This window comes from Bombina bombina, chromosome 3 (genome assembly GCF_027579735.1).
Source record: "Bombina bombina isolate aBomBom1 chromosome 3, aBomBom1.pri, whole genome shotgun sequence".
In the NCBI taxonomy this organism is placed as follows: domain Eukaryota; kingdom Metazoa; phylum Chordata; class Amphibia; order Anura; family Bombinatoridae; genus Bombina; species Bombina bombina.
In genome coordinates this window covers 683,540,746-683,563,292 of record NC_069501.1, presented here as the reverse complement: position 1 = coordinate 683,563,292, position 22,547 = coordinate 683,540,746, and the positions used below count along the sequence as shown (strand labels likewise).

The window sequence follows — 22,547 nt, the reverse complement described above, 5'->3', positions numbered from 1 at the left end:
GTCAATAACCTCCTCATACGAAGATTCTTTACTGAGCGATTTTTCTAGTTCCTCGAACCAGAAACACGCTGCCGTAGTGACAGGAACAATGCATGAAATTGGTTGTAGAAGGTAACCTTGCTGTACAAAAATCTTTTTAAGCAAACCCTCTAATTTCTTATCCATAGGATCTTTGAAAGCACAACTATCTTCGATAGGAATAGTAGTGCGTTTGTTTAGAGTAGAAACCGCCCCCTCGACCTTGGGGACTGTCTGCCATAAGTCCTTTCTGGGGTCGACTATAGGAAATAATTTCTTAAATATAGGGGGGGGAACAAAAGGTATGCCGGGCCTTTCCCACTCTTTATTTACTATGTCCGCCACCCGCTTGGGTATAGGAAAAGCGTCGGGGGGCACCGGAACCTCTAGGAACTTGTCCATCTTACATAATTTCTCTGGAATGACCAAATTGTCACAATCATCCAGAGTAGATAACACCTCCTTAAGCAGTGCGCGGAGATGTTCTAATTTAAATTTAAATGTCACAACATCAGGTTCAGCTTGATGAGAAATTTTTCCTGAATCTGAAATTTCTCCATCAGACAAAACCTCCCTCATGGCCCCTTGAGATTGGTGTGAGGGTATGTCAGAACAATTATCATCAGCGCCCTCTTGCTCTTCAGTATTTAAAACAGAGCAATCGCGCTTTCTCTGATAAGTAGGCATTTTGGATAAAAGATTTGCTATGGAGTTATCCATTACAGCCGTTAATTGTTGCATGGTAATAAGTATTGGCGCACTAGATGTACTAGGGGCCTCCTGTGTGGGCAAAACTGGTGTAGACACAGTAGGGGATGATGTAGTATCATGTTTACTCCCCTCATTTGAGGAATCATCTTGGGCAATATCATTATCTGTTGCATTACTGTCCTTACTTTGTTTGGACACTATGGCACAATTATCACATAAATTTAAATGGGGAGACACATTGGCTTTCATACATATAGAACATAGCTTATCTGATGGTACAGACATGTTAAACAGGCTTAAACTTGTCAACAAAGCACAAAAAACGTTTTAAAATAAAACCGTTACTGTCACTTTAAATTTCAAACTGAAAACACTTTATTACTGAATATGTGAAAAAGTATGAAGGAATTGTTCAAAATTCACCAAAATTTCACCACAGTGTCTTAAAGCATTAAAAGTATTGCACACCAAATTTCAGAGCTTTAACCCTTAAATTAACGGAACCTGAGCCGTTTTTACATTTAACCCCTATACAGTCCCAGAATGAGGCTCTGTCTATAACTAGAAAGGCCCCCATCTGAAAAAGGTGTCCAACACAGTGCCTGCCGTTTTTCTAAACGTTCCCCAAGATTATAATACCAATAATTAGTTAGAATCTGCATAATATGCCTAGTAAAGCAATTGTTTTAGCCCAGAAAAATGTCTACCAGTTTTTAAGCCCTTTTTGAAGCCCTTTATTCTTTTATGTTTAACTAAGAAAATGGCTTACCGGTCCCCATGAGGGGAAATGACAGCCTTCCAGCATTACATGGTCTTGTTAGAAATATGGCTAGTCATACCATAAGCAGAAAAGACTGCTAACTGTTTCCCCCAACTGAAGTTACTTCATCTCAACAGTCCTGTGTGGAAACAGCAATCGATTTTAGTTACTGTCTGCTAAAATCATCTTCCTCTTACAAACAGAAATCTTCATCCTTTTCTGTTTCAGAGTAAATAGTACATACCAGCACTATTTTAAAATAACAAACACTTGATAGAAGAATAAAACTACATTTAAACACCAAAAAACTCTTAACCATCTCCGTGGAGATGTTGCCTGTGCAACGGCAAAGAGAATGACTGGGGTGGGCGGAGCCTAGGAGGGATCATGTGACCAGCTTTGCTGGGACTCTTTGCCATTTCCTGTTGGGGAAGAGAATATCCCACAAGTAAGGATGACGCCGTGGACCGGACACACCAATGTTGGAGAAATAAATTTATCAGGTAAGCATAAATTATGTTTCTCTTGTAAAGGTGTATCCAGTCCACGGGTTCATCCATTACTTGTGGGATATTCTCCTTCCCAACAGGAAGTTGCAAGAGGGCACCCACAGCAGAGCTGACTATATAGCTCCTCCCCTAGCTGCCACCTCCAGTCATTCTCTTGCAACTCTCAACAAGAAAGGAAGTATCAAGAGATATGTGGTGACTTAGTGTAGTTTTTACCTTCAATCAAAAGTTTGTTATTTTTAAACGGTACCGGTGTTGTACTGTTTTACTCTCAGGCAGAAATTGGAAGAAGAATCTGCCTGGAGGTTGATGATCTTAGCGGTTTGTAACTAAGGTCCATTGCTGTTCTCACACATAACTGAAGAGTATGGAAAGAAAACTTCATTTGGGGGGACGGTTTGCAGATCACCTGCTTTGAGGTATGTTCAGTATATATTTTTTCTAGAGAGATGATAAGATCTAGAAAATGCTGACAGTGCCTGATATATTTGAGGTAAGCCTGATACAGTGATTTAACAACGACTGGGATCATGCTTACAAGATAAGGGTAATATTCATGTTAACTCATATTACTTAGTGTAAAAACGTTTGCATAACTTTTTCCTAAGTCATTAGACTTTTCATCTGAGGGTGATAAATCTTTATTTGGGGCCTAGTTTTCCACATGGCTTGTTAGATTACTCCTAGGAGTACTTTTTTAAGGCCCTCTGACATTGAGTGCATGGTGGGAGGGGCCTATTTTCGCGCACTTTATGCGCAGTTGATATTCAGACTGAGACATCCAGCTTCCCTAAAGGAGTCCTCTGGCATCTAGGACCACTATAGAGGGTTTTTTTCCTGCAAAAATCGTGCTTAAGGGCAGGTAGGAGCCACAGCAGAGCTGTGGCAGTGTGTTTGACTGTTTCTTAACGGTTTTACCATTTTTCTAATCCGGTTTGGGGCCTAAGGGGTTAATCATCCATTTGCAAGTGGGTGCAATGCTGCTTTAGTCTCTTATACACACTGTAAAAATTTCGTAGAGTTTACTACTTTTTAACACTGTTTTGCAGTTTATGTGGTAGTTTTTTGTTTAATTGCTTTTTCACATTTATTAAAGTGTTTTCCAAGCTTGCTGGTCTCATTACTAGTCTGTTAAACATGTCTGACATAGAGGAAACTCCTTGTTCATTATGTTTAGAAGCCATTGTGGAACCCCCTCTTAGAATATGTACCAAATGTACTGACCTTTCTATAAGTTATAAAGAGCATATTATGGGTTTTAAAGATTTATCACCAGAGGTTTCTCAGACTGACAAAAGGGAGGTTAAACCACCTAGCTCTCCCAATGTGTCAGAACCTATATCTCCCGCGCAAGTGACGCCAAGTACATCTGGCGCGTCCAATGCGTTTACCTTACAAAACATGGCGGCAGTTATGAATCATACTCTCACAGAGGCATTGTCCAAATTGCCAGGGTTACAAGGAAAGCGAGACAGCTCTGGGGCTAGAACAAATACATAGCTTTCTGACGCTTTAGTAGTTATGTCTGATATACCCTCACAATGTACAGAAGCCGAAGCAGGAGAGCTTCTATCTGTGGGTGACATTTCTGATTCAGGAAAGGTGTTACTCTAGTCTGACTCTGAAATGACAGCATTTAAATTTAAGCTTGAACACCTCCGCTTCCTGCTCAGGTAAGTTTTATCAACTCTGGATGACTGTGACACCATTGTAGTCCCAGAGAAATTGTGTAAAATGGACAAATACTTTGCAGTGCCTGTTTACACTGATGTTTTTCCAATCCCTAAGAGGTTTTCAGAAATTATTACTAAGGAATGAGATAGACCAGGTGTACCGTTCTCTCCCCCTCCTGCTTTTAAAAAGATGTTTCCCATAGATGCCGCTACACGGGACTCGTGGCAGACGGTCCCTAAGGTGGAGGGAGCAGTCTCTACCCTAGCTAAGCGTACAACTATCCCCGTCGAGGACAGTTGTGCTTTCCTAGATCCAATGGATAAAAAATTAGAGGGTTTCCTTAAGAAAAACATAATTTATGTAAGAACTTACCTGATAAATTCATTTCTTTCATATTAGCAAGAGTCCATGAGCTAGTGACGTATGGGATATACATTCCTACCAGGAGGGGAAAAGTTTCCCAAACCTCAAAATGCCTATAAATACACCCCTCACCACACCCACAATTCAGTTTAACGAATAGCCAAGAAGTGGGGTGATAAGAAAGGAGCGAAAGCATCAAAAATAAGGAATTGGAATAATTGTGCTTTATACAAAAAAATCATAACCACCACAAAAAAGGGTGGGCCTCATGGACTCTTGCTAATATGAAAGAAATTAATTTATCAGGTAAGTTCTTACATAAATTATGTTTTCTTTCATGTAATTAGCAAGAGTCCATGAGCTAGTGACGTATGGGATAGCAGATACCCAAGATGTGGAACTTCCACGCAAGAGTCACTAGAGAGGGAGGGATAAAATAAAGACAGCTAATTCCGCTGAAAAAATAATCCACAACCCAAATCAAAAAGTTTAAATCTTATAATGAAAAAAACTGAAATCATAAGCAGAAGAATCAAACTAAAATAGCTGCCTGAAGTACTTTTCTACCAAAAACTGCTTCAGAAGAAGAAAAAACATCAAAATGGTAGAATTTAGTAAAAGTATGCAAAGAAGACCAAGTTGCTGCTTTGCAAATCTGATCAACAGAAGCTTCATTCCTAAAAGCCCAGGAAGTAGAAACTGACCTAGTAGAATGAGCCGTAATCCTTTGAGGCGGGGACTTACTCGACTCCACATAAGCAAGATGAATCAAAGACTTTAACCAAGACGCCAAAGAAATGGCAGAAGCCTTCTGACCTTTCCTGGAACCAGAAAAGATAACAAATAGACTAGAAGTCTTTCTAAAATCTTTAGTAGCTTCAACATAATATTTCAAAGCTCTTACTACATCCAAAGAATGTAAAGATCTTTCCAGAGAATTCTTAGGATTAGGACACAATGAAGGGACAACAATTTCTCTACTAATGTTGTTAGAATTCACAACCTTAGGTAAAATTTGAAATGAAGTCTGCAACACCGCCTTATCCTGATGAAAAATCAGAAAAGGAGATTCACAAGAAAGAGCAGATAACTCAGAAACTCTTCTAGCAGAAGAGATGGCCAAAAGGAACAAAACTTTCCAAGAAAGTAATTTAATATCTAGAGAATGCATAGGTTCAAACGGAGGAGCCTGTAAGGCCCTCAGAACCAAATTAAGACTCCAAGGAGGAGAGATTGACTTAATGACAGGTTTGATACGAACCAAAGCCTGTACAAAACAATGAATATCAGGAAGATTAGCGATCTTTCTGTGAAAAAGAACAGAAAGAGCAGAGATTTGTCCTTTCAAAGAACTTGCAGACAAACCCTTATCCAAACCATCCTGAAGAAATTGTAAAATTCTAGGAATTCTAAAAGAATGCCAAGAGAATTTATGAAAAGAACACCAAGAAATGTAAGTCTTCAAAACTCGATAATAAATCTTTCTAGAGACAGATTTACGAGCCTGTAACATAGTATTAATCACTGAGTCAGAGAAACCTCTATGACTAAGAATCAAGCGTTCAATCTCCATACCTTCAAATTTAATGATTTGAGATCCTGATGGAAAAATGGGCCTTGAGATAGAAGGTCTGGTCTTAACGGAAGTGTCCAAGGTTGGCAACTGGCCATCCGAATGAGATCCGCATACCAAAACCTGTGAGGCCATGCTGGAGCCACCAGCAGTACAAACGAACGCTCCATTAGAATCTTGGAAATCACTTTTGGAAGGAGAACTAGAGGCAGAAAGATATAGGCAGGATGATAATTCCAAGGAAGCGACAACCCATCCACTGCTTCCACCTGAGGATCCCTGGATCTGGACAGATACCTGGGAAGTTTCTTGTTTAGATGAGAGGCCATCAAATCTATTTATGGAAGTCCCCAGATTTGAACAATCTGAAGAAATACCTCTGGGTGAAGAGACCATTCGCCCGGATGTAACGTCTGGCGACTGAGATAATCCGCTTCCCAATTGTCTACACCTGGGATGTGAACCGGAGAAATTAGACAGGAGCTGGATTCCGCCCATACAAGTATCCAAGATACTTCTTTCATAGCTTGAGGACTGTGAGTCCCTCCTTGATGATTGACATACGCCACGGTTGTGACATTGTCTGTCTGAAAACAAATAAACGATTCTCTCTTCAGAAGAGGCCAGAACTGAAGAGCTCTGAAAATCGCACAGAGTTCCAAAATGTTGATTGGTAATCTCGCCTCCTGAGATTCCCAAACCTCCTGCACTGTCAGAGATCCCCATACAGCTCCCCAACCTGAAAGACTCGCATCTGTTGAGATCACAGTCCAGGTTGGACGAACAAAAGAAGCCCCTTGAATTAAACGATGGTGATTCAACCACCAAGTTAGAGAAGATCGAACATTGGGATTTAAGGATATTAATTGTGATATCTTTGTATAATCCCTGCACCACTGGTTCAGCATACAAAGCTGGAGAGGTCTCATGTGAAAACGAGCAAAAGGGATCGCGTCTGATGCAGCAGTCATGAGACCTAGAATTTCCATGCATAATGCTCCAGAAGGGAACAATTGAGACTGAAGGTTTCAACAAGCTGAAACCAATTTCAGACGTCTCTTTTCTGTTAGAGACAAAGTCATGGACACTGAATCTATTTTGAAACCCAAAAAGGTTACCCTTGTCTGAGGAATCAAGGAACTCTTTGGTAAAATGATCCTCCAACCATGTCTTTGAAGAAACAACACAAGTTGATTCGTATGAGATTCTGCAGAATGTAAAGACTGAGCAAGTACCAAGATATCGTCCAAATAAGGAAATACCGCAATACCCTGTTCTCTGATTACAGAGAGAAGGGCACCGAGAACCTTTGAAAAGATCCTTGGAGCTGTTGCTAGGCCAAACGGAAGAGCAATAAACTGGTAATGCTTGTCTAGGAAAGAGAATCTCAGGAATTGATAGTGATCCGGATGAATCGGAATATGAAGATATGCATCCTGTAAGTCTATTGTAGACATATAATGCCCTTGCTGAACAAAAGGCAGAATAGTCCTTATAGTCACCATTTTGAATGTTGGTATCCTTACATAATGATTCAATATTTTTAGATCCAGAACTGGTCTGAAGGAATTCTCCTTCTTTGGTACAATGAATAGATTTGAGTAAAACCCCAGACCCCGTTCCAGAACTGGAACTGGCATAATTACCCCAGCCAACTCTAGGTCTGAAACACATTTCAGAAACGCCTGAGCCTTCACTGGATTTACTGGAATGCGTGAGAGAAAAAATCTTCTCACAGGCGGCCTTACCTTGAAACCTATTCTGTACCCTTGTGAAACAATGTTCTGAATCCAAAGATTGTGAATCGAATTGATCCAAACATCTTTGAAAAATCGTAACCTGCCCCCTACCAGCTGTGCTGGAATGAGGGCCGCAACTTCATGCGGATTTGGGAGCTGGTTTTGACTTTCTAAAAGGCTTGGATTTATTCCAGACTGGAGAAGGTTTCCAAACGGAAACCGTTCCTTTAGAGGAAGGGTCAGGCTTCTGCTCCTTATTCTGACAAAAGGAACGAAAACTATTAGCAGCCCTATATTTACCTTTAGATTTTTTGTCCTGGGGCAAAAAGGCTCCCTTCCCCCCAGTAACAGTTGAAATGATTGAATCCAACTGAGAACCAAACAATTTATTACCTTGGAAAGAGAGAGAAAGCAAAGTTGACTTAGAAGTCATATCTGCATTCCAAGTTTTAAGCCATAAAGCTCTTCTAGCTAAAATAGCTAAAGACATATACCTGACATCAATTCTAATGATATCAAAAATGGCATCACAAAGTTATTAGCATGTTGAAGAAGATTAACAATGCTATAAGCATTATGGTCTGATACTTGTTGCGCTAAAGCTTCCAACCAGAAAGTTGAAGCTGCAGCAACATCAGCCAAAGAAATAGCAGGTCTAAGAAGATTACCTGAACATAAATAAGCTCTCCTTAGAAAGGATTCTAGCTTCCTATCTAAAGGATCCTTAAAGGAAGTACTATCTGCCGTAGGAATAGTAGTACGTTTAGCAAGAGTAGAGATAGCCCCATCAACTTTGGGGATTTTGTCCCAAAACTCTAATCTATCAGATGGCACAGGGTACAATTTCTTAAACCTTGGAGAAGGAGTAAATGAAGTACCCAGACTATTCCATTCCAAAATCACTTCTGAAATAGCATCAGGGACTGGAAAAACTTCTGGAATAACTACATGAGGTTTATAAACCGAATTTAAACGCTTAGCAGATTTAGTATCAAGAGGACTAGATTCCTCCATATCTAATACAATCAACACTTCTTTAAGCAAAGAACGAATAAACTCCATTTTAAACAAATATGAAGATTTATCAGTATCAATATCTGAGGCAGAATCTTCAGAACCAGATAGATCCTCATCAGAAACAGATAAGTCAGAATGATGACGGTCACTTAAAAATTCATCCGAAATATGAGAAGTTTTAAAAGACCTTTTATGTTTACTGGAAGGAGGAATAACAGACAGAGCCTTCCTAATAGAATTAGAAACAAATTCTTTTACATTAACAGGAACATCCTGAACATTAGATGTTGAAGGAACAACAACAGGTAAAGGATTATTACTAATGGAGACACAATCTGCATTGGAAAGTTTATCATGGCAACTAACACAAACTACAGCCGGAGGAACAGTTACCACAAGTTTACAACAAATGCACTTAACTTTGGTAGAACCAGCATCAGGCAGCGTTTTTCCAGTAGTAGATTCTGATCCAGGGTCAGGATGTGACATCTTGCAATATGTAATAGAAAAAACAACATATAAAGCAAAATTATCAAATTCCTTAAATGACAGTTTCAGGAATGGGAAAAAATGCAAAATAACAAGCCTCTAGCAACCAGAAGCAATGAAAAAGTGAGACTTAAATAATGTGAGAAAAAAGTGGAACAAAAAAGACGCCCACATTTTTGGCGCCAAGTATGACGCCCACATTATTGGTGCCAAGTACCACGCCCATATTTTTTGGCGCCAAGTATGACGCCACATCCTCTGACGCCAAAACCGACGCCCACATTTTTTGCCGCAAAAAAACGTCTGAATACACATGCGTCAAAAAAAAATGACGTTAACTGAATACAATTTCCGGCGTCAACTACGGCGCCGGAAATGACAAAATTTTGCGCCAAAAAAGTTTGCGCCAAGAATGACGCAATAAAATGAAGCATTTTCTGCCCCCGCGAGCCTAACAGCCCGCAGGGAAAAATAGTCAATTGAAAATTTTTCAAGGTAAGAAAAAAATATTTATTCATATGCATTATCCCAAATAATAAAACTGACAGTCTGAATGAAGGAATACTGATTATCCTGAATCATGGCAAATATAAGTTTAATGACATATATTTAGAACTTTACATATAAAGTGCTCAACCATAGCTTAGAGTGTCACAAAAAATAAGACTTTTTTACCCCAGGACACTCATCTACATATAGTAGATAGCCAAACCAGTACTGAAACGAGAATCAGTAGAGGTAATGGTATATAAGAGTATATCGTCGATCTGAAAAGGGAGGTAGGAGAAGAAATCTCTACGACCGATAACAGAGAACCTATGAAATAGATCCCCTAGAGGAAGACCATTGTATTCAAATAGGCAATACTCTCTTCACATCCCTCTGACATTCACTGCACTCTGAGAGGAAAACCAGCCTTCAGCCTGCTGCGAAGCGCATATCAACGTAGAATCTAGCACAAACTTACTTCACCACCTCCATGGGAGGCAAAGTTTGTAAAACCGAATTGTGGGTGTGGTGAGGGGTGTATTTATAGGCATTTTGAGGTTTGGGAAACTTTGCCCCTCCTGGTAGGAATGTATATCCCATACGTCACTAGCTCATGGACTCTTGCTAATTACATGAAAGAAATCTTTATACAACAAGGCTAAGAATTCAGGTTTTGCCATTCAGGCGCGCAGGGCACTATGGCTTAAATCCTGTTCAGCTGACGTTACTTCAAAGTCTAAACTTCTCAACATCCCCTTCAAAGGGCAGACCCTATTCGGGCCTGGACGGAAGGAGATAATTTCTGATATTACTGGAGGAAAAGGCCACGCCCTTTCCCAGGATCGGTCCAACATATTAAGGACCAAACAGACTAATTTTCGTTCCTTTCGGAACTTCAAGAGTGGCGCAGCTTCAACTTCCTCTACTGCAAAACAAGAAGGAAATTTTGCCCAGTCCAAGCCAGTCTGGAGACCTAACCAGGCTTGGAACAAGGGAAAGCAGGCCAAAAAACCTGCTACTGCCTCTAAGACAGCATGAAGGAGTAGCCCCCGATCCGGGACCAGATCTAGTTGGGGGCAGACTTTCTCTCTTTGCCCAGGCTTGGGCAAGAGACGTCCAGGATCCCTGGGCTCTGGAGATTGTTTCCCAGGGATATCTTCTGGATTTCAAAGCCTCATCTCCAAAGGGGAGATTTCATCTCTCACAATTATCTGCAAACCAGATAAAGAGAGAGGCATTCTTACGTTGTGTTCAAGACCTTCTGGTTATGGGAGTGATCCACCCAGTTCCAAGGGAGGAACAGGGGCAAGGATTCTATTCAAATCTGTTTATAGTTCCCAAAAAAGAGGGAACTTTCAGACCAATCTTGGATCTCAAGATCCTAAACAAATTCCTCAGGATCCCATCCTTCAAGATGGAGACTATTCGAACCATCCTACCTATGATCCAGGAGGGTCAATATATGACTACCGTGGACTTAAAGGATGCTTATCTCCACATTCCGATACACAGAGATCATCATCGGTTTCTCAGGTTTGCCTTCCTAGACAGGCATTATCAGTTTGTGGCTCTTCCCTTCGGGTTAGCCACGGCACCAAGAATCTTTATGAAGGTTCTGGGGTCCCTACTGGTGGTTCTAAGGCCACGAGGCATAGCGGTGGCTCCTTACCTAGACGACATTATGATACAGGCGTCAAATTTTCAAATCGCCAAGTCCCTTTCTAGGAACTCTGATAGATTCAGTAGAAATGAAGATTTTTCTGACAGAGGTCAGGTTGTCAAAGCTTCTAACTTCCTGCCGTGCTCTTTATTCCACTTCTCAGCCGTCAGTGGCTCAGTGTATGGAAGTAATTGGCTTAATGGTAGCGGCAATGGACATAGTTTCGTTTGCCCGCCTACATCTCAGACCACTGCAACTTTGCATGCTCAATCAGTGGAATGGGGATTACACAGATTTGTCCCCTCTGCTAAATCTGGATCAAGAGACCAGAGATTCTCTTCTCTGGTGGCTATCTCGGGTCCATCTGTCCAGGGGAATGAGTTTCAGCAGGCCAGAATGGACTATAGTGACGACAGATGCCAGCCTTCTGGGCTGGGGCGCAGTCTGGAACTCCCTGAAGGCTCAGGATTCGTGGACTCAGGAGGAAGCCCTCCTTCCGATAAACATTCTGGAACTAAGAGCGATATTCAATGCTCTTCAGGCTTGGCCTCAGCTAGCTGCGGTCAGGTTCATCAGATTTCAGTCGGACATCACCACGACTGTAGCCTATATCAACCATCAGGGGGGAACAAGGAGCCCCCTGGCAATGTTGGAGGTCTCAAAGATAATTCTATGGGCAGAGGTTCACTCTTGCCATCTCTCAGCTATACATATCCCAGGAGTAGAGAACTGGGAGGCGGATTTCCTAAGTCGGCAGACTTTTCATCCGGGGGAGTGGGAGCTCCATCCGGAGGTATTTGCCCAGTTGATTCAAATCTGGATCTAATGGCGTCTCGTCAGAATGCCAAGCTTCCTAGTTACGGGTCCAGGTATCCCAAGGCAGCGCTGATAGATGCTCTAGCTCCGCCCTGGTCCTTCAGCCTGGCTTATGTGTTTCCATTGTTTCCTCTGCTCCCTCGTCTGATTGCCAAGATCAAGCAGGAGAGAGCTTCAGTGATTTTGATAGCTCCTGTGTGGTCACGCAGGACTTGGTATGCAGATCTGGTGGATATGTCATCCTTTCCACCATGGACTCTGCCGCTAAGGCAGGACCTTCTACTTCAAGGTCCTTTCAGACATCCAAATCTAATTTCTCTGCGTCTGACTGCTTGGAGATTGAACGCTTGATTCTATCAAAGCGTGGTTTTTCCGAGTCGGTCATTGATACCTTAATTCAGGCTCGAAAGCCTGTCACCAGGAAAATCTATCATAAGATATGGTGTAAATATCTTCATTGGTGTGAATCCAAGGGTTACTCATGGAGTAAAGTCAGGATTCCTAGAATCTTATCCTTTCTCCAAGAGGGATTAGAGAAAGGATTGTCAGCTAGTTCCTTCAAGGGACAGATTTCTGCTCTGTCTATTCTTTTGCACAAACGTCTGGCTGAGGTTCCAGACGTTCAGGCGTTTTGTCAGGCTTTAGTTAGAATCAAGCCTGTGTTTAAACCTGTTGCTCCGCCATAGAGTTTAAATTTAGTTCTTCAAGGGGTTCCGTTTGAACCTTTGCATTCCATAGATATTAAGCTTTTATCTTGGAAAGTTTTGTTTTTAGTAGCTATCTCCTCGGCTCGAAGAGTTTCAGAGTTATCTGCTTTACAGTGTGATTCCCCTTATCTGATTTTCCATGCAGATAAGGTAGTTTTGCGTACCAAACCTGGGTTTCTTCCTAAGGTAGTACCTAATAAGAATATCAATCAGGAGATTGTTGTTCCTTCATTATGTCCTAATCCTTCCTCAAAGAAGGAACGTCTTTTACACAATCTTGATGTGGTTCGTGATTTAAAGTTTTATTTACAAGCTACGAAGGATTTTCGTCAAACCATCTGCTTTGTTTGTTGTCTATTCTGGACAGAGGAGAGGCCAAAAGGCTTCGGCAACTTCTCTTTCTTTTTGGCTGAGAAGCATAATCCGCTTAGCTTATGAGACTGCTGGCCAGCAGCCTCCTGAAAGAATTACAGCTCATTCCACTAGAGCGGTGGCTTCTACATGGGCTTTTAAAAATGAGGCCTCTGTTGAACAGATTTGTAAGGCGGCGACTTGGTCTTCGCTTCATACTTTTTCTAAATTCTACAAATTCAATACTTTTGCTTCTTCGGAGGCTATTTTTGGGAGAAAGGTCTTACAGGCAGTGGTGCCTTCCGTTTAAGTTCCTGCCTTGTCCCTCCCTTCATCCATGTCCTAAAGCTTTGGTATTGGTATCCCACAAGTAATGGATGAACCTGTGGACTGGATACACCTTTACAAGAGAAAACAAAATTTATGCTTACCTGATAAATGTATTTCTCTTGTGGTGTATCCAGTCCACGGCCCGCCCTGTCATTTTAAGGCAGGTGTTTTTTATTTTTAAACTACAGTCACCACTGCACCCTATGGTTTCTCCTTTTTTGTTGCTTGTCTTTGGTCGAATGACTGGGGGTGGCAGTTAGGGGAGGAGCTATATAGACAGCTCTGCTGTGGGTGTCCTCTTGCAACTTCCTGTTTGGAAGAAGAATATCCCACAAGTAATGGATGAACCCGTGGACTGGATACACCACAAGAGAAATAAATTTATCAGGTAAGCATAAATTTTGTTTTCTGCGAACTGACCACAAGGATATTGTCCTATTAATGGAGAATGAAATACATTTTCTTTAGATTCTCTGCAATAAGTGTCCGTAGAGCCAATGAATTGCCAAACGTAAGAGCAAGAAACTGACAGTGCTGGGTTCCCACAGCAAACTGTGGGTACTGTGCAAGGCTGCTCACCACTGGAAGTAGGCCTCTGAAATCTTCTATAACAGCATTTACGGATTTTAGTGTCATGATATTTAAGAAAAATTCTACCTTTTCCTTTTAGATACCAGGTATTAGTTTATGGTCCTTAGATCTAAAACCATCCCAAAACTCCTCCTATAATTTTTTCCTTTACTAAAAATAAATGTGAAGAGAAACGGGTTTTTTTTCTGGGAAACATAAAATTATTCTATTGCTTTTGACTCTAGGAGCAGTCTTATATAATAAGAAATCATGTCTCACTTTCCTAATTAAAGTAGCCATATGAAAGTACAAAATGTGGAAGAAGTTATTTCTCTCTGAGCTCCAGTCAATAAGCTCTTTAAATAATATCTATCTGCAATTGACCCAAATGTTTCTGAACCTAAATAGATGAACGCCCATACAAAACATTTAGGCAAGTGTACCATAAGTGTGATGTTGGAAGTTGGCACTCTTTTTTGGACTTTGCATGTAAAATAAGGAGGTTTATTTATTTGCCCTAAACAACTGTGTCAGTAAACAAGTTTTCTTTCTTCTTTTTAAAATCAAATTATCCAGCTTTTTCTTAAATAATAGATAATGCAAAGGGCCAACTAACTGGTTTACCATAGAACTTGAATCTGCTTCCCAGTGAAAGACCATATGTGGTTATTAAAAATATATATCTAGATCTTTAAATTTAAACCACTAAAGAAACCATACCTAACAAAATTTGTGGTCACCATAGTTTTTGGCATTAAAGTGACATTAAACCCAAAAATGTATTTAATGACTCAGATAGAGAATACAATTTTAAACAACATTCCAATTTACTTCTATTATCTAATTTGCTTCATTCTCTTGAAATGCTTTCCTGAAAAGCATATCTAGATAGGCTCAGTAACTGCTGATTGGTGGCTGTACATTGATGCCTCGTGTGATTGACTCATCCATTTGAATTGCTATTTCTTCAACAAATGATATCTAAAGAATAAAGCAAATTTGATAATAGAAGTAAATTGGAATGTTGTTTTAAATTGTATTCTCTATCTGAATCATGAAAGGAAACTTTTGGGTTTAATGTCCCTTTAAGCACTTTTAAAATGTGTTCCATTATATCTCTAAGTGCCCCTGAATTATTAGTGGAACCAAGTTTTTGGAAACGTTAATAGCATAATCAATTTTAGAAATAACTAAAAAGAAGGAATGAATGGATTCCGTTACCTTTCCAATTTATAAAAGCATTCATTATGTTTTCCTTATTGCCCCAGAAATAGCAAATTTAAGATATTTGGCTCAGTATGGCTTAATATCATACCAGTCTGACAAATCTAAATATAACCGGTGACTCAACATTATATAAGCACTATGATGAGGAACGAGATCAGACTCTTCATCATGTTTCAGAAATTATATCAGCTTGCTTTGTAGAGCAAAGTTCCCTCCAAATATCAGTCTAATACATCTACCTCATAGATTCTCACCCCAGGCAGCTAATATCATTGTAGACACTCTGTTTTAAAGTTGTAGTTGTGGGCTCAGGGCTACAAAAAAACAAGAAAGAATCTGCACCATGTGTACAAAAATGCAACATATTGAAGTTATACTACCTCCTGAGACCTACAAAACATGTACCTTTTAACTTCATGGGATGGTGTTACCTTTAAAAAAATAGTAAAAAGCTAATTCCTTAGGGTTAGGATAATTATCTCTGTTGACTGTGATGCTAAAATTAGATTGCAGAAAATGGGAGAGAAGGTATATCATTTCTATCATTTAATATGAGATTTAGACAGCACAGAATATTTTAGGAATTTATGTTTTTGTTACTGAGTTATAATTTGCTTATGATCATAAGTAAACATTAGGGTATAATGTAATCTGCAAATCCCTGAATTCAAATGATTGCCTATAGTGGTTTACAAAAATATGAGTCATTTAAGAGATTTATTAATTAAATTTGTTATTGGCTTGTCATTGTTTATATACAGGAAGGGAGGAATTCCCTGATTTAGTATGTGCCAATCATTATTTATGCAATACAGCCTTTGCTATTTACACAATTAAATGCCCTTGTAGGGGCACCTATGTGGGCGAGACAATCAGATGCGTCTGTTATTGAATAAATGAACATAATAGCAATATTTGGGGGATGCTATGTCACATAATTGATCACATTACAATAAACACAAGAATGTTTTTCCTGTTGCTATAAATTAATTCTACATTATTGGTACAGCACTAGTACAAATGACGGTTAACGGTTTGCAAAGCTCAGATTAGTATAATAAAAGTCTCCATCCTGAATTTCTTGCAAAAGGGAATAATTTACTCATATTCAGAATGTCCCTGATATTTTAATCTACAAGGAAAAAAAAAGTTAAAGTTAAATCTTAGTGCAGCGATTTTTCCATGTCACTCACCATAAGTAATCTGTGGGAATTCAAAGGGGAATTTTATAAAGTTCTCTTAAGGTTAATACTTAATTTTTCCAAAAATAATGAAAATCTGCAAAAACTAAATGCTTGTAACTTCATATTCTATGACGGTATTCACTAAATGAAGAAGCCGTATTAAGTCCATTCTCTCTATAATCATAATAGCTAATATAAACAGGATTATAAACAAAAAGAAAGGTTTATTAATTCTGTTCTAGAATATAGAGAAATAGCATTGCTGCAAATGATTATTAATTTGTTTGCTTTCATGACGACTCATAGCAGGTCTTTATTTCAGAAACTGTATTTTACTGGGACTTGATTATCCAGGATGTAAATGGTCCTAAAAAAAGTTATGAACATAATACAGTAATGTTGCATAGCATAAGTGAGAAGCTTTTTCTTTACTTTTAAAGTAAACAAAGCACTTACAAGTTTTGTGGAAGAATCAAGCAGATACATTAGAAATACAACGCTTTACTATGAGTGGCGCTTTAATACAATATAATATAAACATGCAAATAGTAAAAAAAAGTCACTGGCTGTTTTATTTATGGAGAGGGACAGACAAGAATACTGCTTTATTCAAGATAGGGACAATAAAAAAAGAGAAGAAAAAACCCTGAAAAACACTGTAAAATGTCCTTTTTTAAATGGAACAAGGTTGACTTTAAATTTAATGCACATTTACAATAAGATGCAGCAGGAACACACTGTAGCTACAGCATTATGATTTGACTCACTGAACAGGCTCATTTGTAGATGTTATAGCTATGTAATAAGTTAACTATAAAACAAGATATGAATTTGTTTATTTATCATATGACTGTACATTATACAAAATATTTGGCCATAACATTTCAAGTGCAAAATATTAGAATCGGATTTTCTTAAGAAAAAAGTAAAGGCTGTTTTTTTGTTATTGTTTTTTTTTGTTTTGTTTTGTTTTTACAAAATATAAACAATTCAGTTACCAACTTCGCATGAAACATAGTACAAATATAAATAAGACCTAAAACAACTGCATTTTCAGAACTGCAGAACAGAAAACGATTTCAATATTACTACAGGTATTTGCAAGTGGAAAAAGGTGATGTATAGGTTTGTAAAACTTACTCATTGCTGACCAAAAAAAACCTATAACATTTTCCAGTTACAAATTTAAATTCAGGAATTATATTAAAATTATGCATCTTAATATACTGAGCTGAAAAACAGAATGTTGAGGTCCAAAATATTTCAATAAAACTTTCCTTACTTAGGGGGTTAAGAAATCTGTGCTAAAGATCTTAAGGTCAATTTTTGATACAGAAAATATTCATTAAAGCATTTAAAATATGCTCTTTTTAATACATGGAAACTATGTATAAGTAACAAGTCCTCTTTATTGTTGTGCAAGTTATAAAAAAAAAAAAAAAAAAAAAAAAATCCAAGCAGCATTAATCACTAAAAATGTAATGCATCACATTTATATAGTTTTATTTGTAACACTTGAAGCACCTTCTGTGATTATCAGCATTTCATTTCTCACCTATTGTCCCTGAGTCTGTTCCCATTTGGGTAGATTTCTATTTCTACCTCAGTTTACAAGGGAACTATCAACAATGTAGCTGTGCAGCAAAGTTATGTATGTCATGTAAATGTTTAACACACACTTATTGCCTAGTATGTGCTAAAATTGTTAATACCTAGGAGGCTTGAGCAAGTAGCCAGTTTCATTGGCCAGTTTCCAGTATCTGTCCCGCAGAAGAAATGCTGAAGTTTTGGGTTGACGCTGACGAGTAAAAATGCCCTTCTTGTTTCCCACAACTCGAATAGTCCCTGTTGAGGGTAAAAAAAAATGGCTCAGGTTATGTTCAAAGTCATATTACTACTTTTACAGAAAAACGATAGACTTCACTTCATCATATTAATACTCATTTACTGTATTTTTATTTAATGAGCTGATAGTTCCTATGGCACACTTTAGCTATATTGGAAATAAGCTATGATGTTTCATGTATTTTTGCTGTAGAAAATGTACTATAAAACTCACCTCCTAATTATAAAGCTTTTCACTTCCTTAAAGGGACAGTCAACACCAGAATTTTTGTTGTTTAAAAAGAAAGATAATCCCCTTTATTACCCATTCCCCAGTTTTGCATAACCAGCACAGTTATAATAATACACATTTTATCTCTGTAATTATCTTGTATCTAAGCTTCTACTGACTGCCCCCTTATTTCAGTTCTTTTGACAGACATGCAGTTTAGCCAATTAGTGCTCAGTCCTAGGTCACTTTACGTGCATGAGCTCAATGTTATCTATATGAAACATGTGAACTAATGCCCTCTAGTGGTCAAAATGTATTCAGATTAGAGGCAGTCTTCAAGGTCTAAGAAATTAGCATATGAACCTCCTAGTTTTAGCTTTCAACTAAGAATACCAAGAGAACAAAGCAAAATTGGTGATAAAAGTACATTGGGAAGTTGTTTAAAATTGCATACCCTATTTAAAACATGAAAGTTTTTTTGGACTTGACTGTCCCTTTAAAGGGATACTAAACACCATTTCTTTTTCTTTTATGATTCGGATAGAGCATGCAAGTTTAAGCGACTTTGTAATTTACTCCTATTATCAATTTTTCTTCGTTCTCTTGGTATCTTTATTTTAAAAAAACAAGAATGAAAGCTTAGGAGCTGGCCCATTTTAGGTTCAGCAACTGGGTAGCGCTTGCTGATTGGTGGCTAAATGTAGGCTAAATGCTGAACCAAAAATGGGCCGGCTCCTAAGCTTTAATTCCTGTGGGACAGCTGCAGCAGCTGGGGCTGGAAAGCTACCATTTAAAGGGGTGGCTGTAATTGAGTTATAGGAGCCGATTTACTAAGCAGTCAATGCTGTTATTCCGCGCAAGCCTTCAGGAGTTAAGAAGCAGCAATTCGGCCCCTTAGAGTGTATATAACAACGATCTGGAACTTTTTTAATACAAACTAATCTATACTATAATCGCGTTTGTAACGTGTCCGTCGCCGTCGGCAGTTGCGCATGCATCCTCAAAGGAATGTTGGCAGCACGAGGCAGCCAACAGAATGTTGGCTGCCCGCGCAGCCAAAAGAATTCCATCCAGGTGGATTCCGAAAATGGAAGGGTAGTGAAAGAATCCACCGACCATCCTGCCATTTTCAGAATCCACCGACCATCCTGCCATTTTCGGAATCCACCGGGATTCAGCGAAGGCAAACGGAGCATTATAACAAACAAACAAAAAAACGCCCGCAATAAGTATTAAAAAAAACAACCTAATCGCCCGCAATAAGTATTTTAAAAAATAAAAATAACCGCCCGTACTAAGTATTAAGAAAAAAACAACAACTACCTAATAAAATTATTAACCCCTAAATCCGCAAACCCCAACATCGCAAACTACCTAATACATCTATTAACCCCTAATCCATAAACCCCCACAACGCATTAAACCTAATTTACCTATTAACTCCTACACCGCCAAAAACTAATTTAATGACCTTAATGACCCTAACCTAACACCCCCTAAATTAACCCCTAAATTGCAATAAAAAAAATTACTACATTACAATAGACAATTAAAAAAAATTACATTACATTAATCTAATTACAGAAAATACAAAAAACGCTAACATTACAAAAAAGAACACTATCAAAAATAAAAAAAATTAAACCTAATCCCTATGAAAATAAAAAAAAGCCCTTCTAAAAACATAAATTTATGCTTACCTGATAAATTTATTTCTCTTGTAGTGTATCCAGTCCACGGATCATCCATTACTTGTGGGATATTCTCCTTCCCAACAGGAAGTTGTAAGAGGATCACCCACAGCGGAGCTGCTATATAGCTCCTCCCCTCACTGCCATATCCAGTCATTCGACCGAAACAAGACGAGAAAGGAGAAACCATAGGGTGCAGTGGTGACTGTAGTTTAATTAAAATTTAGACCTGCCTTAAAAGGACAGGACGGGCCGTGGACTGGATACACTACAAGAGAAATAAATTTATCAGGTAAGCATAAATTATGTTTTCTCTTGTTAAGTGTATCCAGTCCACGGATCATCCATTACTTGTGGGATACCAATACCAAATCTAAAGTACACGGATAATGGGAGGAACAAGGCAGGAACTTAAACGGAAGGAACCACTGCCTGTAGAACCTTTCTCCCAAAAACAGCCTCCGAAGAAGCAAAAGTGTCAAATTTGTAAAATTTTGAAAAGGTGTGAAGCGAAGACCAAGTCGCAGCCTTGCAAATCTGTTCAACAGAGGCCTCATTTTTAAAGGCCCAGGTGGAAGCCACAGCTCTAGTAGAATGAGCTGTAATCCTTTCAGGGGGCTGCTGTCCAGCAGTCTCATAGGCTAAGCGTATTATGCTCCGAAGCCAAAAGGAGAGAGAGGTTGCCGAAGCTTTTTGACCTCTCCTCTGTCCAGAGTAAACGACAAACAGGGCAGATGTTTGACGAAAATCTTTAGTAGCCTGTAAGTAAAACTTCAAGGCACGGACTACGTCCAGATTATGCAAAAGACGTTCCTTCTTTGAAGAAGGATTAGGACACAATGATGGAACAACAATCTCTTGATTGATATTCCTGTTAGAAACCACCTTAGGTAAAAACCCAGGTTTGGTACGCAGAACTACCTTGTCTGAATGAAAAATCAGATAAGGAGAATCACAATGTAAGGCAGATAACTCAGAGACTCTTCGAGCCGAGGAAATAGCCATCAAAAACAGAACTTTCCAAGATAAAAGTTTAATATCAATGGAATGAAGGGGTTCAAAGGGAACTCCCTGAAGAACTTTAAGAACCAAGTTTAAGCTCCACGGGGGAGCAACAGTTTTAAACACAGGCTTAATCCTAACCAAAGCCTGACAAAATGCCTGGACGTCTGGAACTTCTGCCAGACGCTTGTGCAAAAGAATAGACAGAGCAGAGATCTGTCCTTTAAAGAACTAGCTGATAAGCCTTTGTCCAAACCCTCTTGGAGAAAGGACAATATCCTAGGAATCCTAACCTTACTCCATGAGTAACTCTTGGATTCACACCAATGAAGATATTTACGCCATATCTTATGGTAGATTTTCCTGGTGACAGGCTTCCGAGCCTGTATTAAGGTATCAATGACTGACTCGGAGAAGCCACGCCTTGATAGAATCAAGCGTTCAATCTCCATGCAGTCAGTCTCAGAGAAAGTAGATTTGGATGATTGAAAGGACCTTGTATTAGAAGGTCCTGCCTCAGAGGCAGAGTCCATGGTGGAAGAGATGACATGTCCACTAGGTCTGCATACCAGGTCCTGCGTGGCCACGCAGGCGCTATCAGAATCACAGATGCTCTCTCCTGTTTGATTTTGGCAATCAGTCGAGGGAGCAGAGGAAACGGTGGAAACACATAGGCCAGGTTGAAGAACCAAGGAGCTGCTAGAGCATCTATCAGCGTTGCTCCCGGGTCCCTGGACCTGGATCTGTAACAAGGAAACTTGGCGTTCTGGCGAGACGCCATGAGATCCAGTTCTGGTTTGCCCCAACGATGGACCAGTTGAGCAAACACCTCCGGATGGAGTTCCCACTCCCCCGGATGAAAAGTCTGACGACTTAGAAAATCCGCCTCCCAGTTCTCTACGCCTGGGATGTGGATCGCTGACAGGTGGCAAGAGTGAGACTCTGCCCAGCGAATTATCTTTGAGACTTCTAACATCGCTAGGGAACTCCTGGTTCCCCCTTGATGGTTGATGTAAGCCACAGTCGTGATGTTGTCCGAATGAAATCTGATGAACCTCAGTGTTGCTAACTGAGGCCAAGCTAGAAGAGCATTGAATATTGCTCTTAACTCCAGAATATTTATTGGGAGGAGTTTCTCCTCCTGAGTCCACGATCCCTGAGCCTTCAGGGAGTTCCAGACTGCGCCCCAACCTAGGAGGCTGGCATCTGTTGTTACAATCGTCCAATCTGGCCTGCGAAAGGTCATACCCTTGGACAGATGGACCCGAGAAAGCCACCATAGAAGAGAATCTCTGGTCTCTTGATCCAGATTTAGTAGAGGGGACAAATCTGAGTAATCCCCATTCCACTGACTTAGCATGCATAATTGCAGCGGTCTGAGATGCAGGCGCGCAAATGGCACTATGTCCATTGCCGCTACCATTAAGCCGATTACTTCCATGCACTGAGCCACTGACGGGCGTGGAATGGAATGAAGGACACGGCAAGCATTTAGAAGTTTTGATAACCTGGACTCCGTCAGGTAAATTTTCATCTCTACAGAATCTATAAGAGTCCCTAGGAAGGAGACTCATGTGAGTGGTGATAGAGAACTCTTTTCCACGTTCACTT

At 39.5% G+C, this 22,547-nt stretch overlaps 1 protein-coding gene across 2 annotated transcripts in view; it reads right to left on the bottom strand.

Annotated features, from left to right (window-relative positions):
- The window catches only part of GUSB (glucuronidase beta), a 200,633-nt gene that overhangs the window by 53,662 nt on the left and 124,424 nt on the right, over positions 1-22,547 (bottom strand). Inside the window, exons 12-13 of one of the 2 annotated variants that reach the window (XM_053707447.1) lie at positions 17,900-18,032; positions 16,392-16,554 (exon numbers count right to left, since the gene is read on the bottom strand). In XM_053707447.1, the coding sequence (XP_053563422.1) occupies positions 16,506-16,554; positions 17,900-18,032 (182 nt within the window). In that variant the 3' untranslated portion in view covers positions 16,392-16,505. Of the gene's footprint in view, positions 1-16,391; positions 16,555-17,899; positions 18,033-22,547 lie in introns of those variants that run through there. The other variant, XM_053707446.1, reaches the window with a different exon arrangement.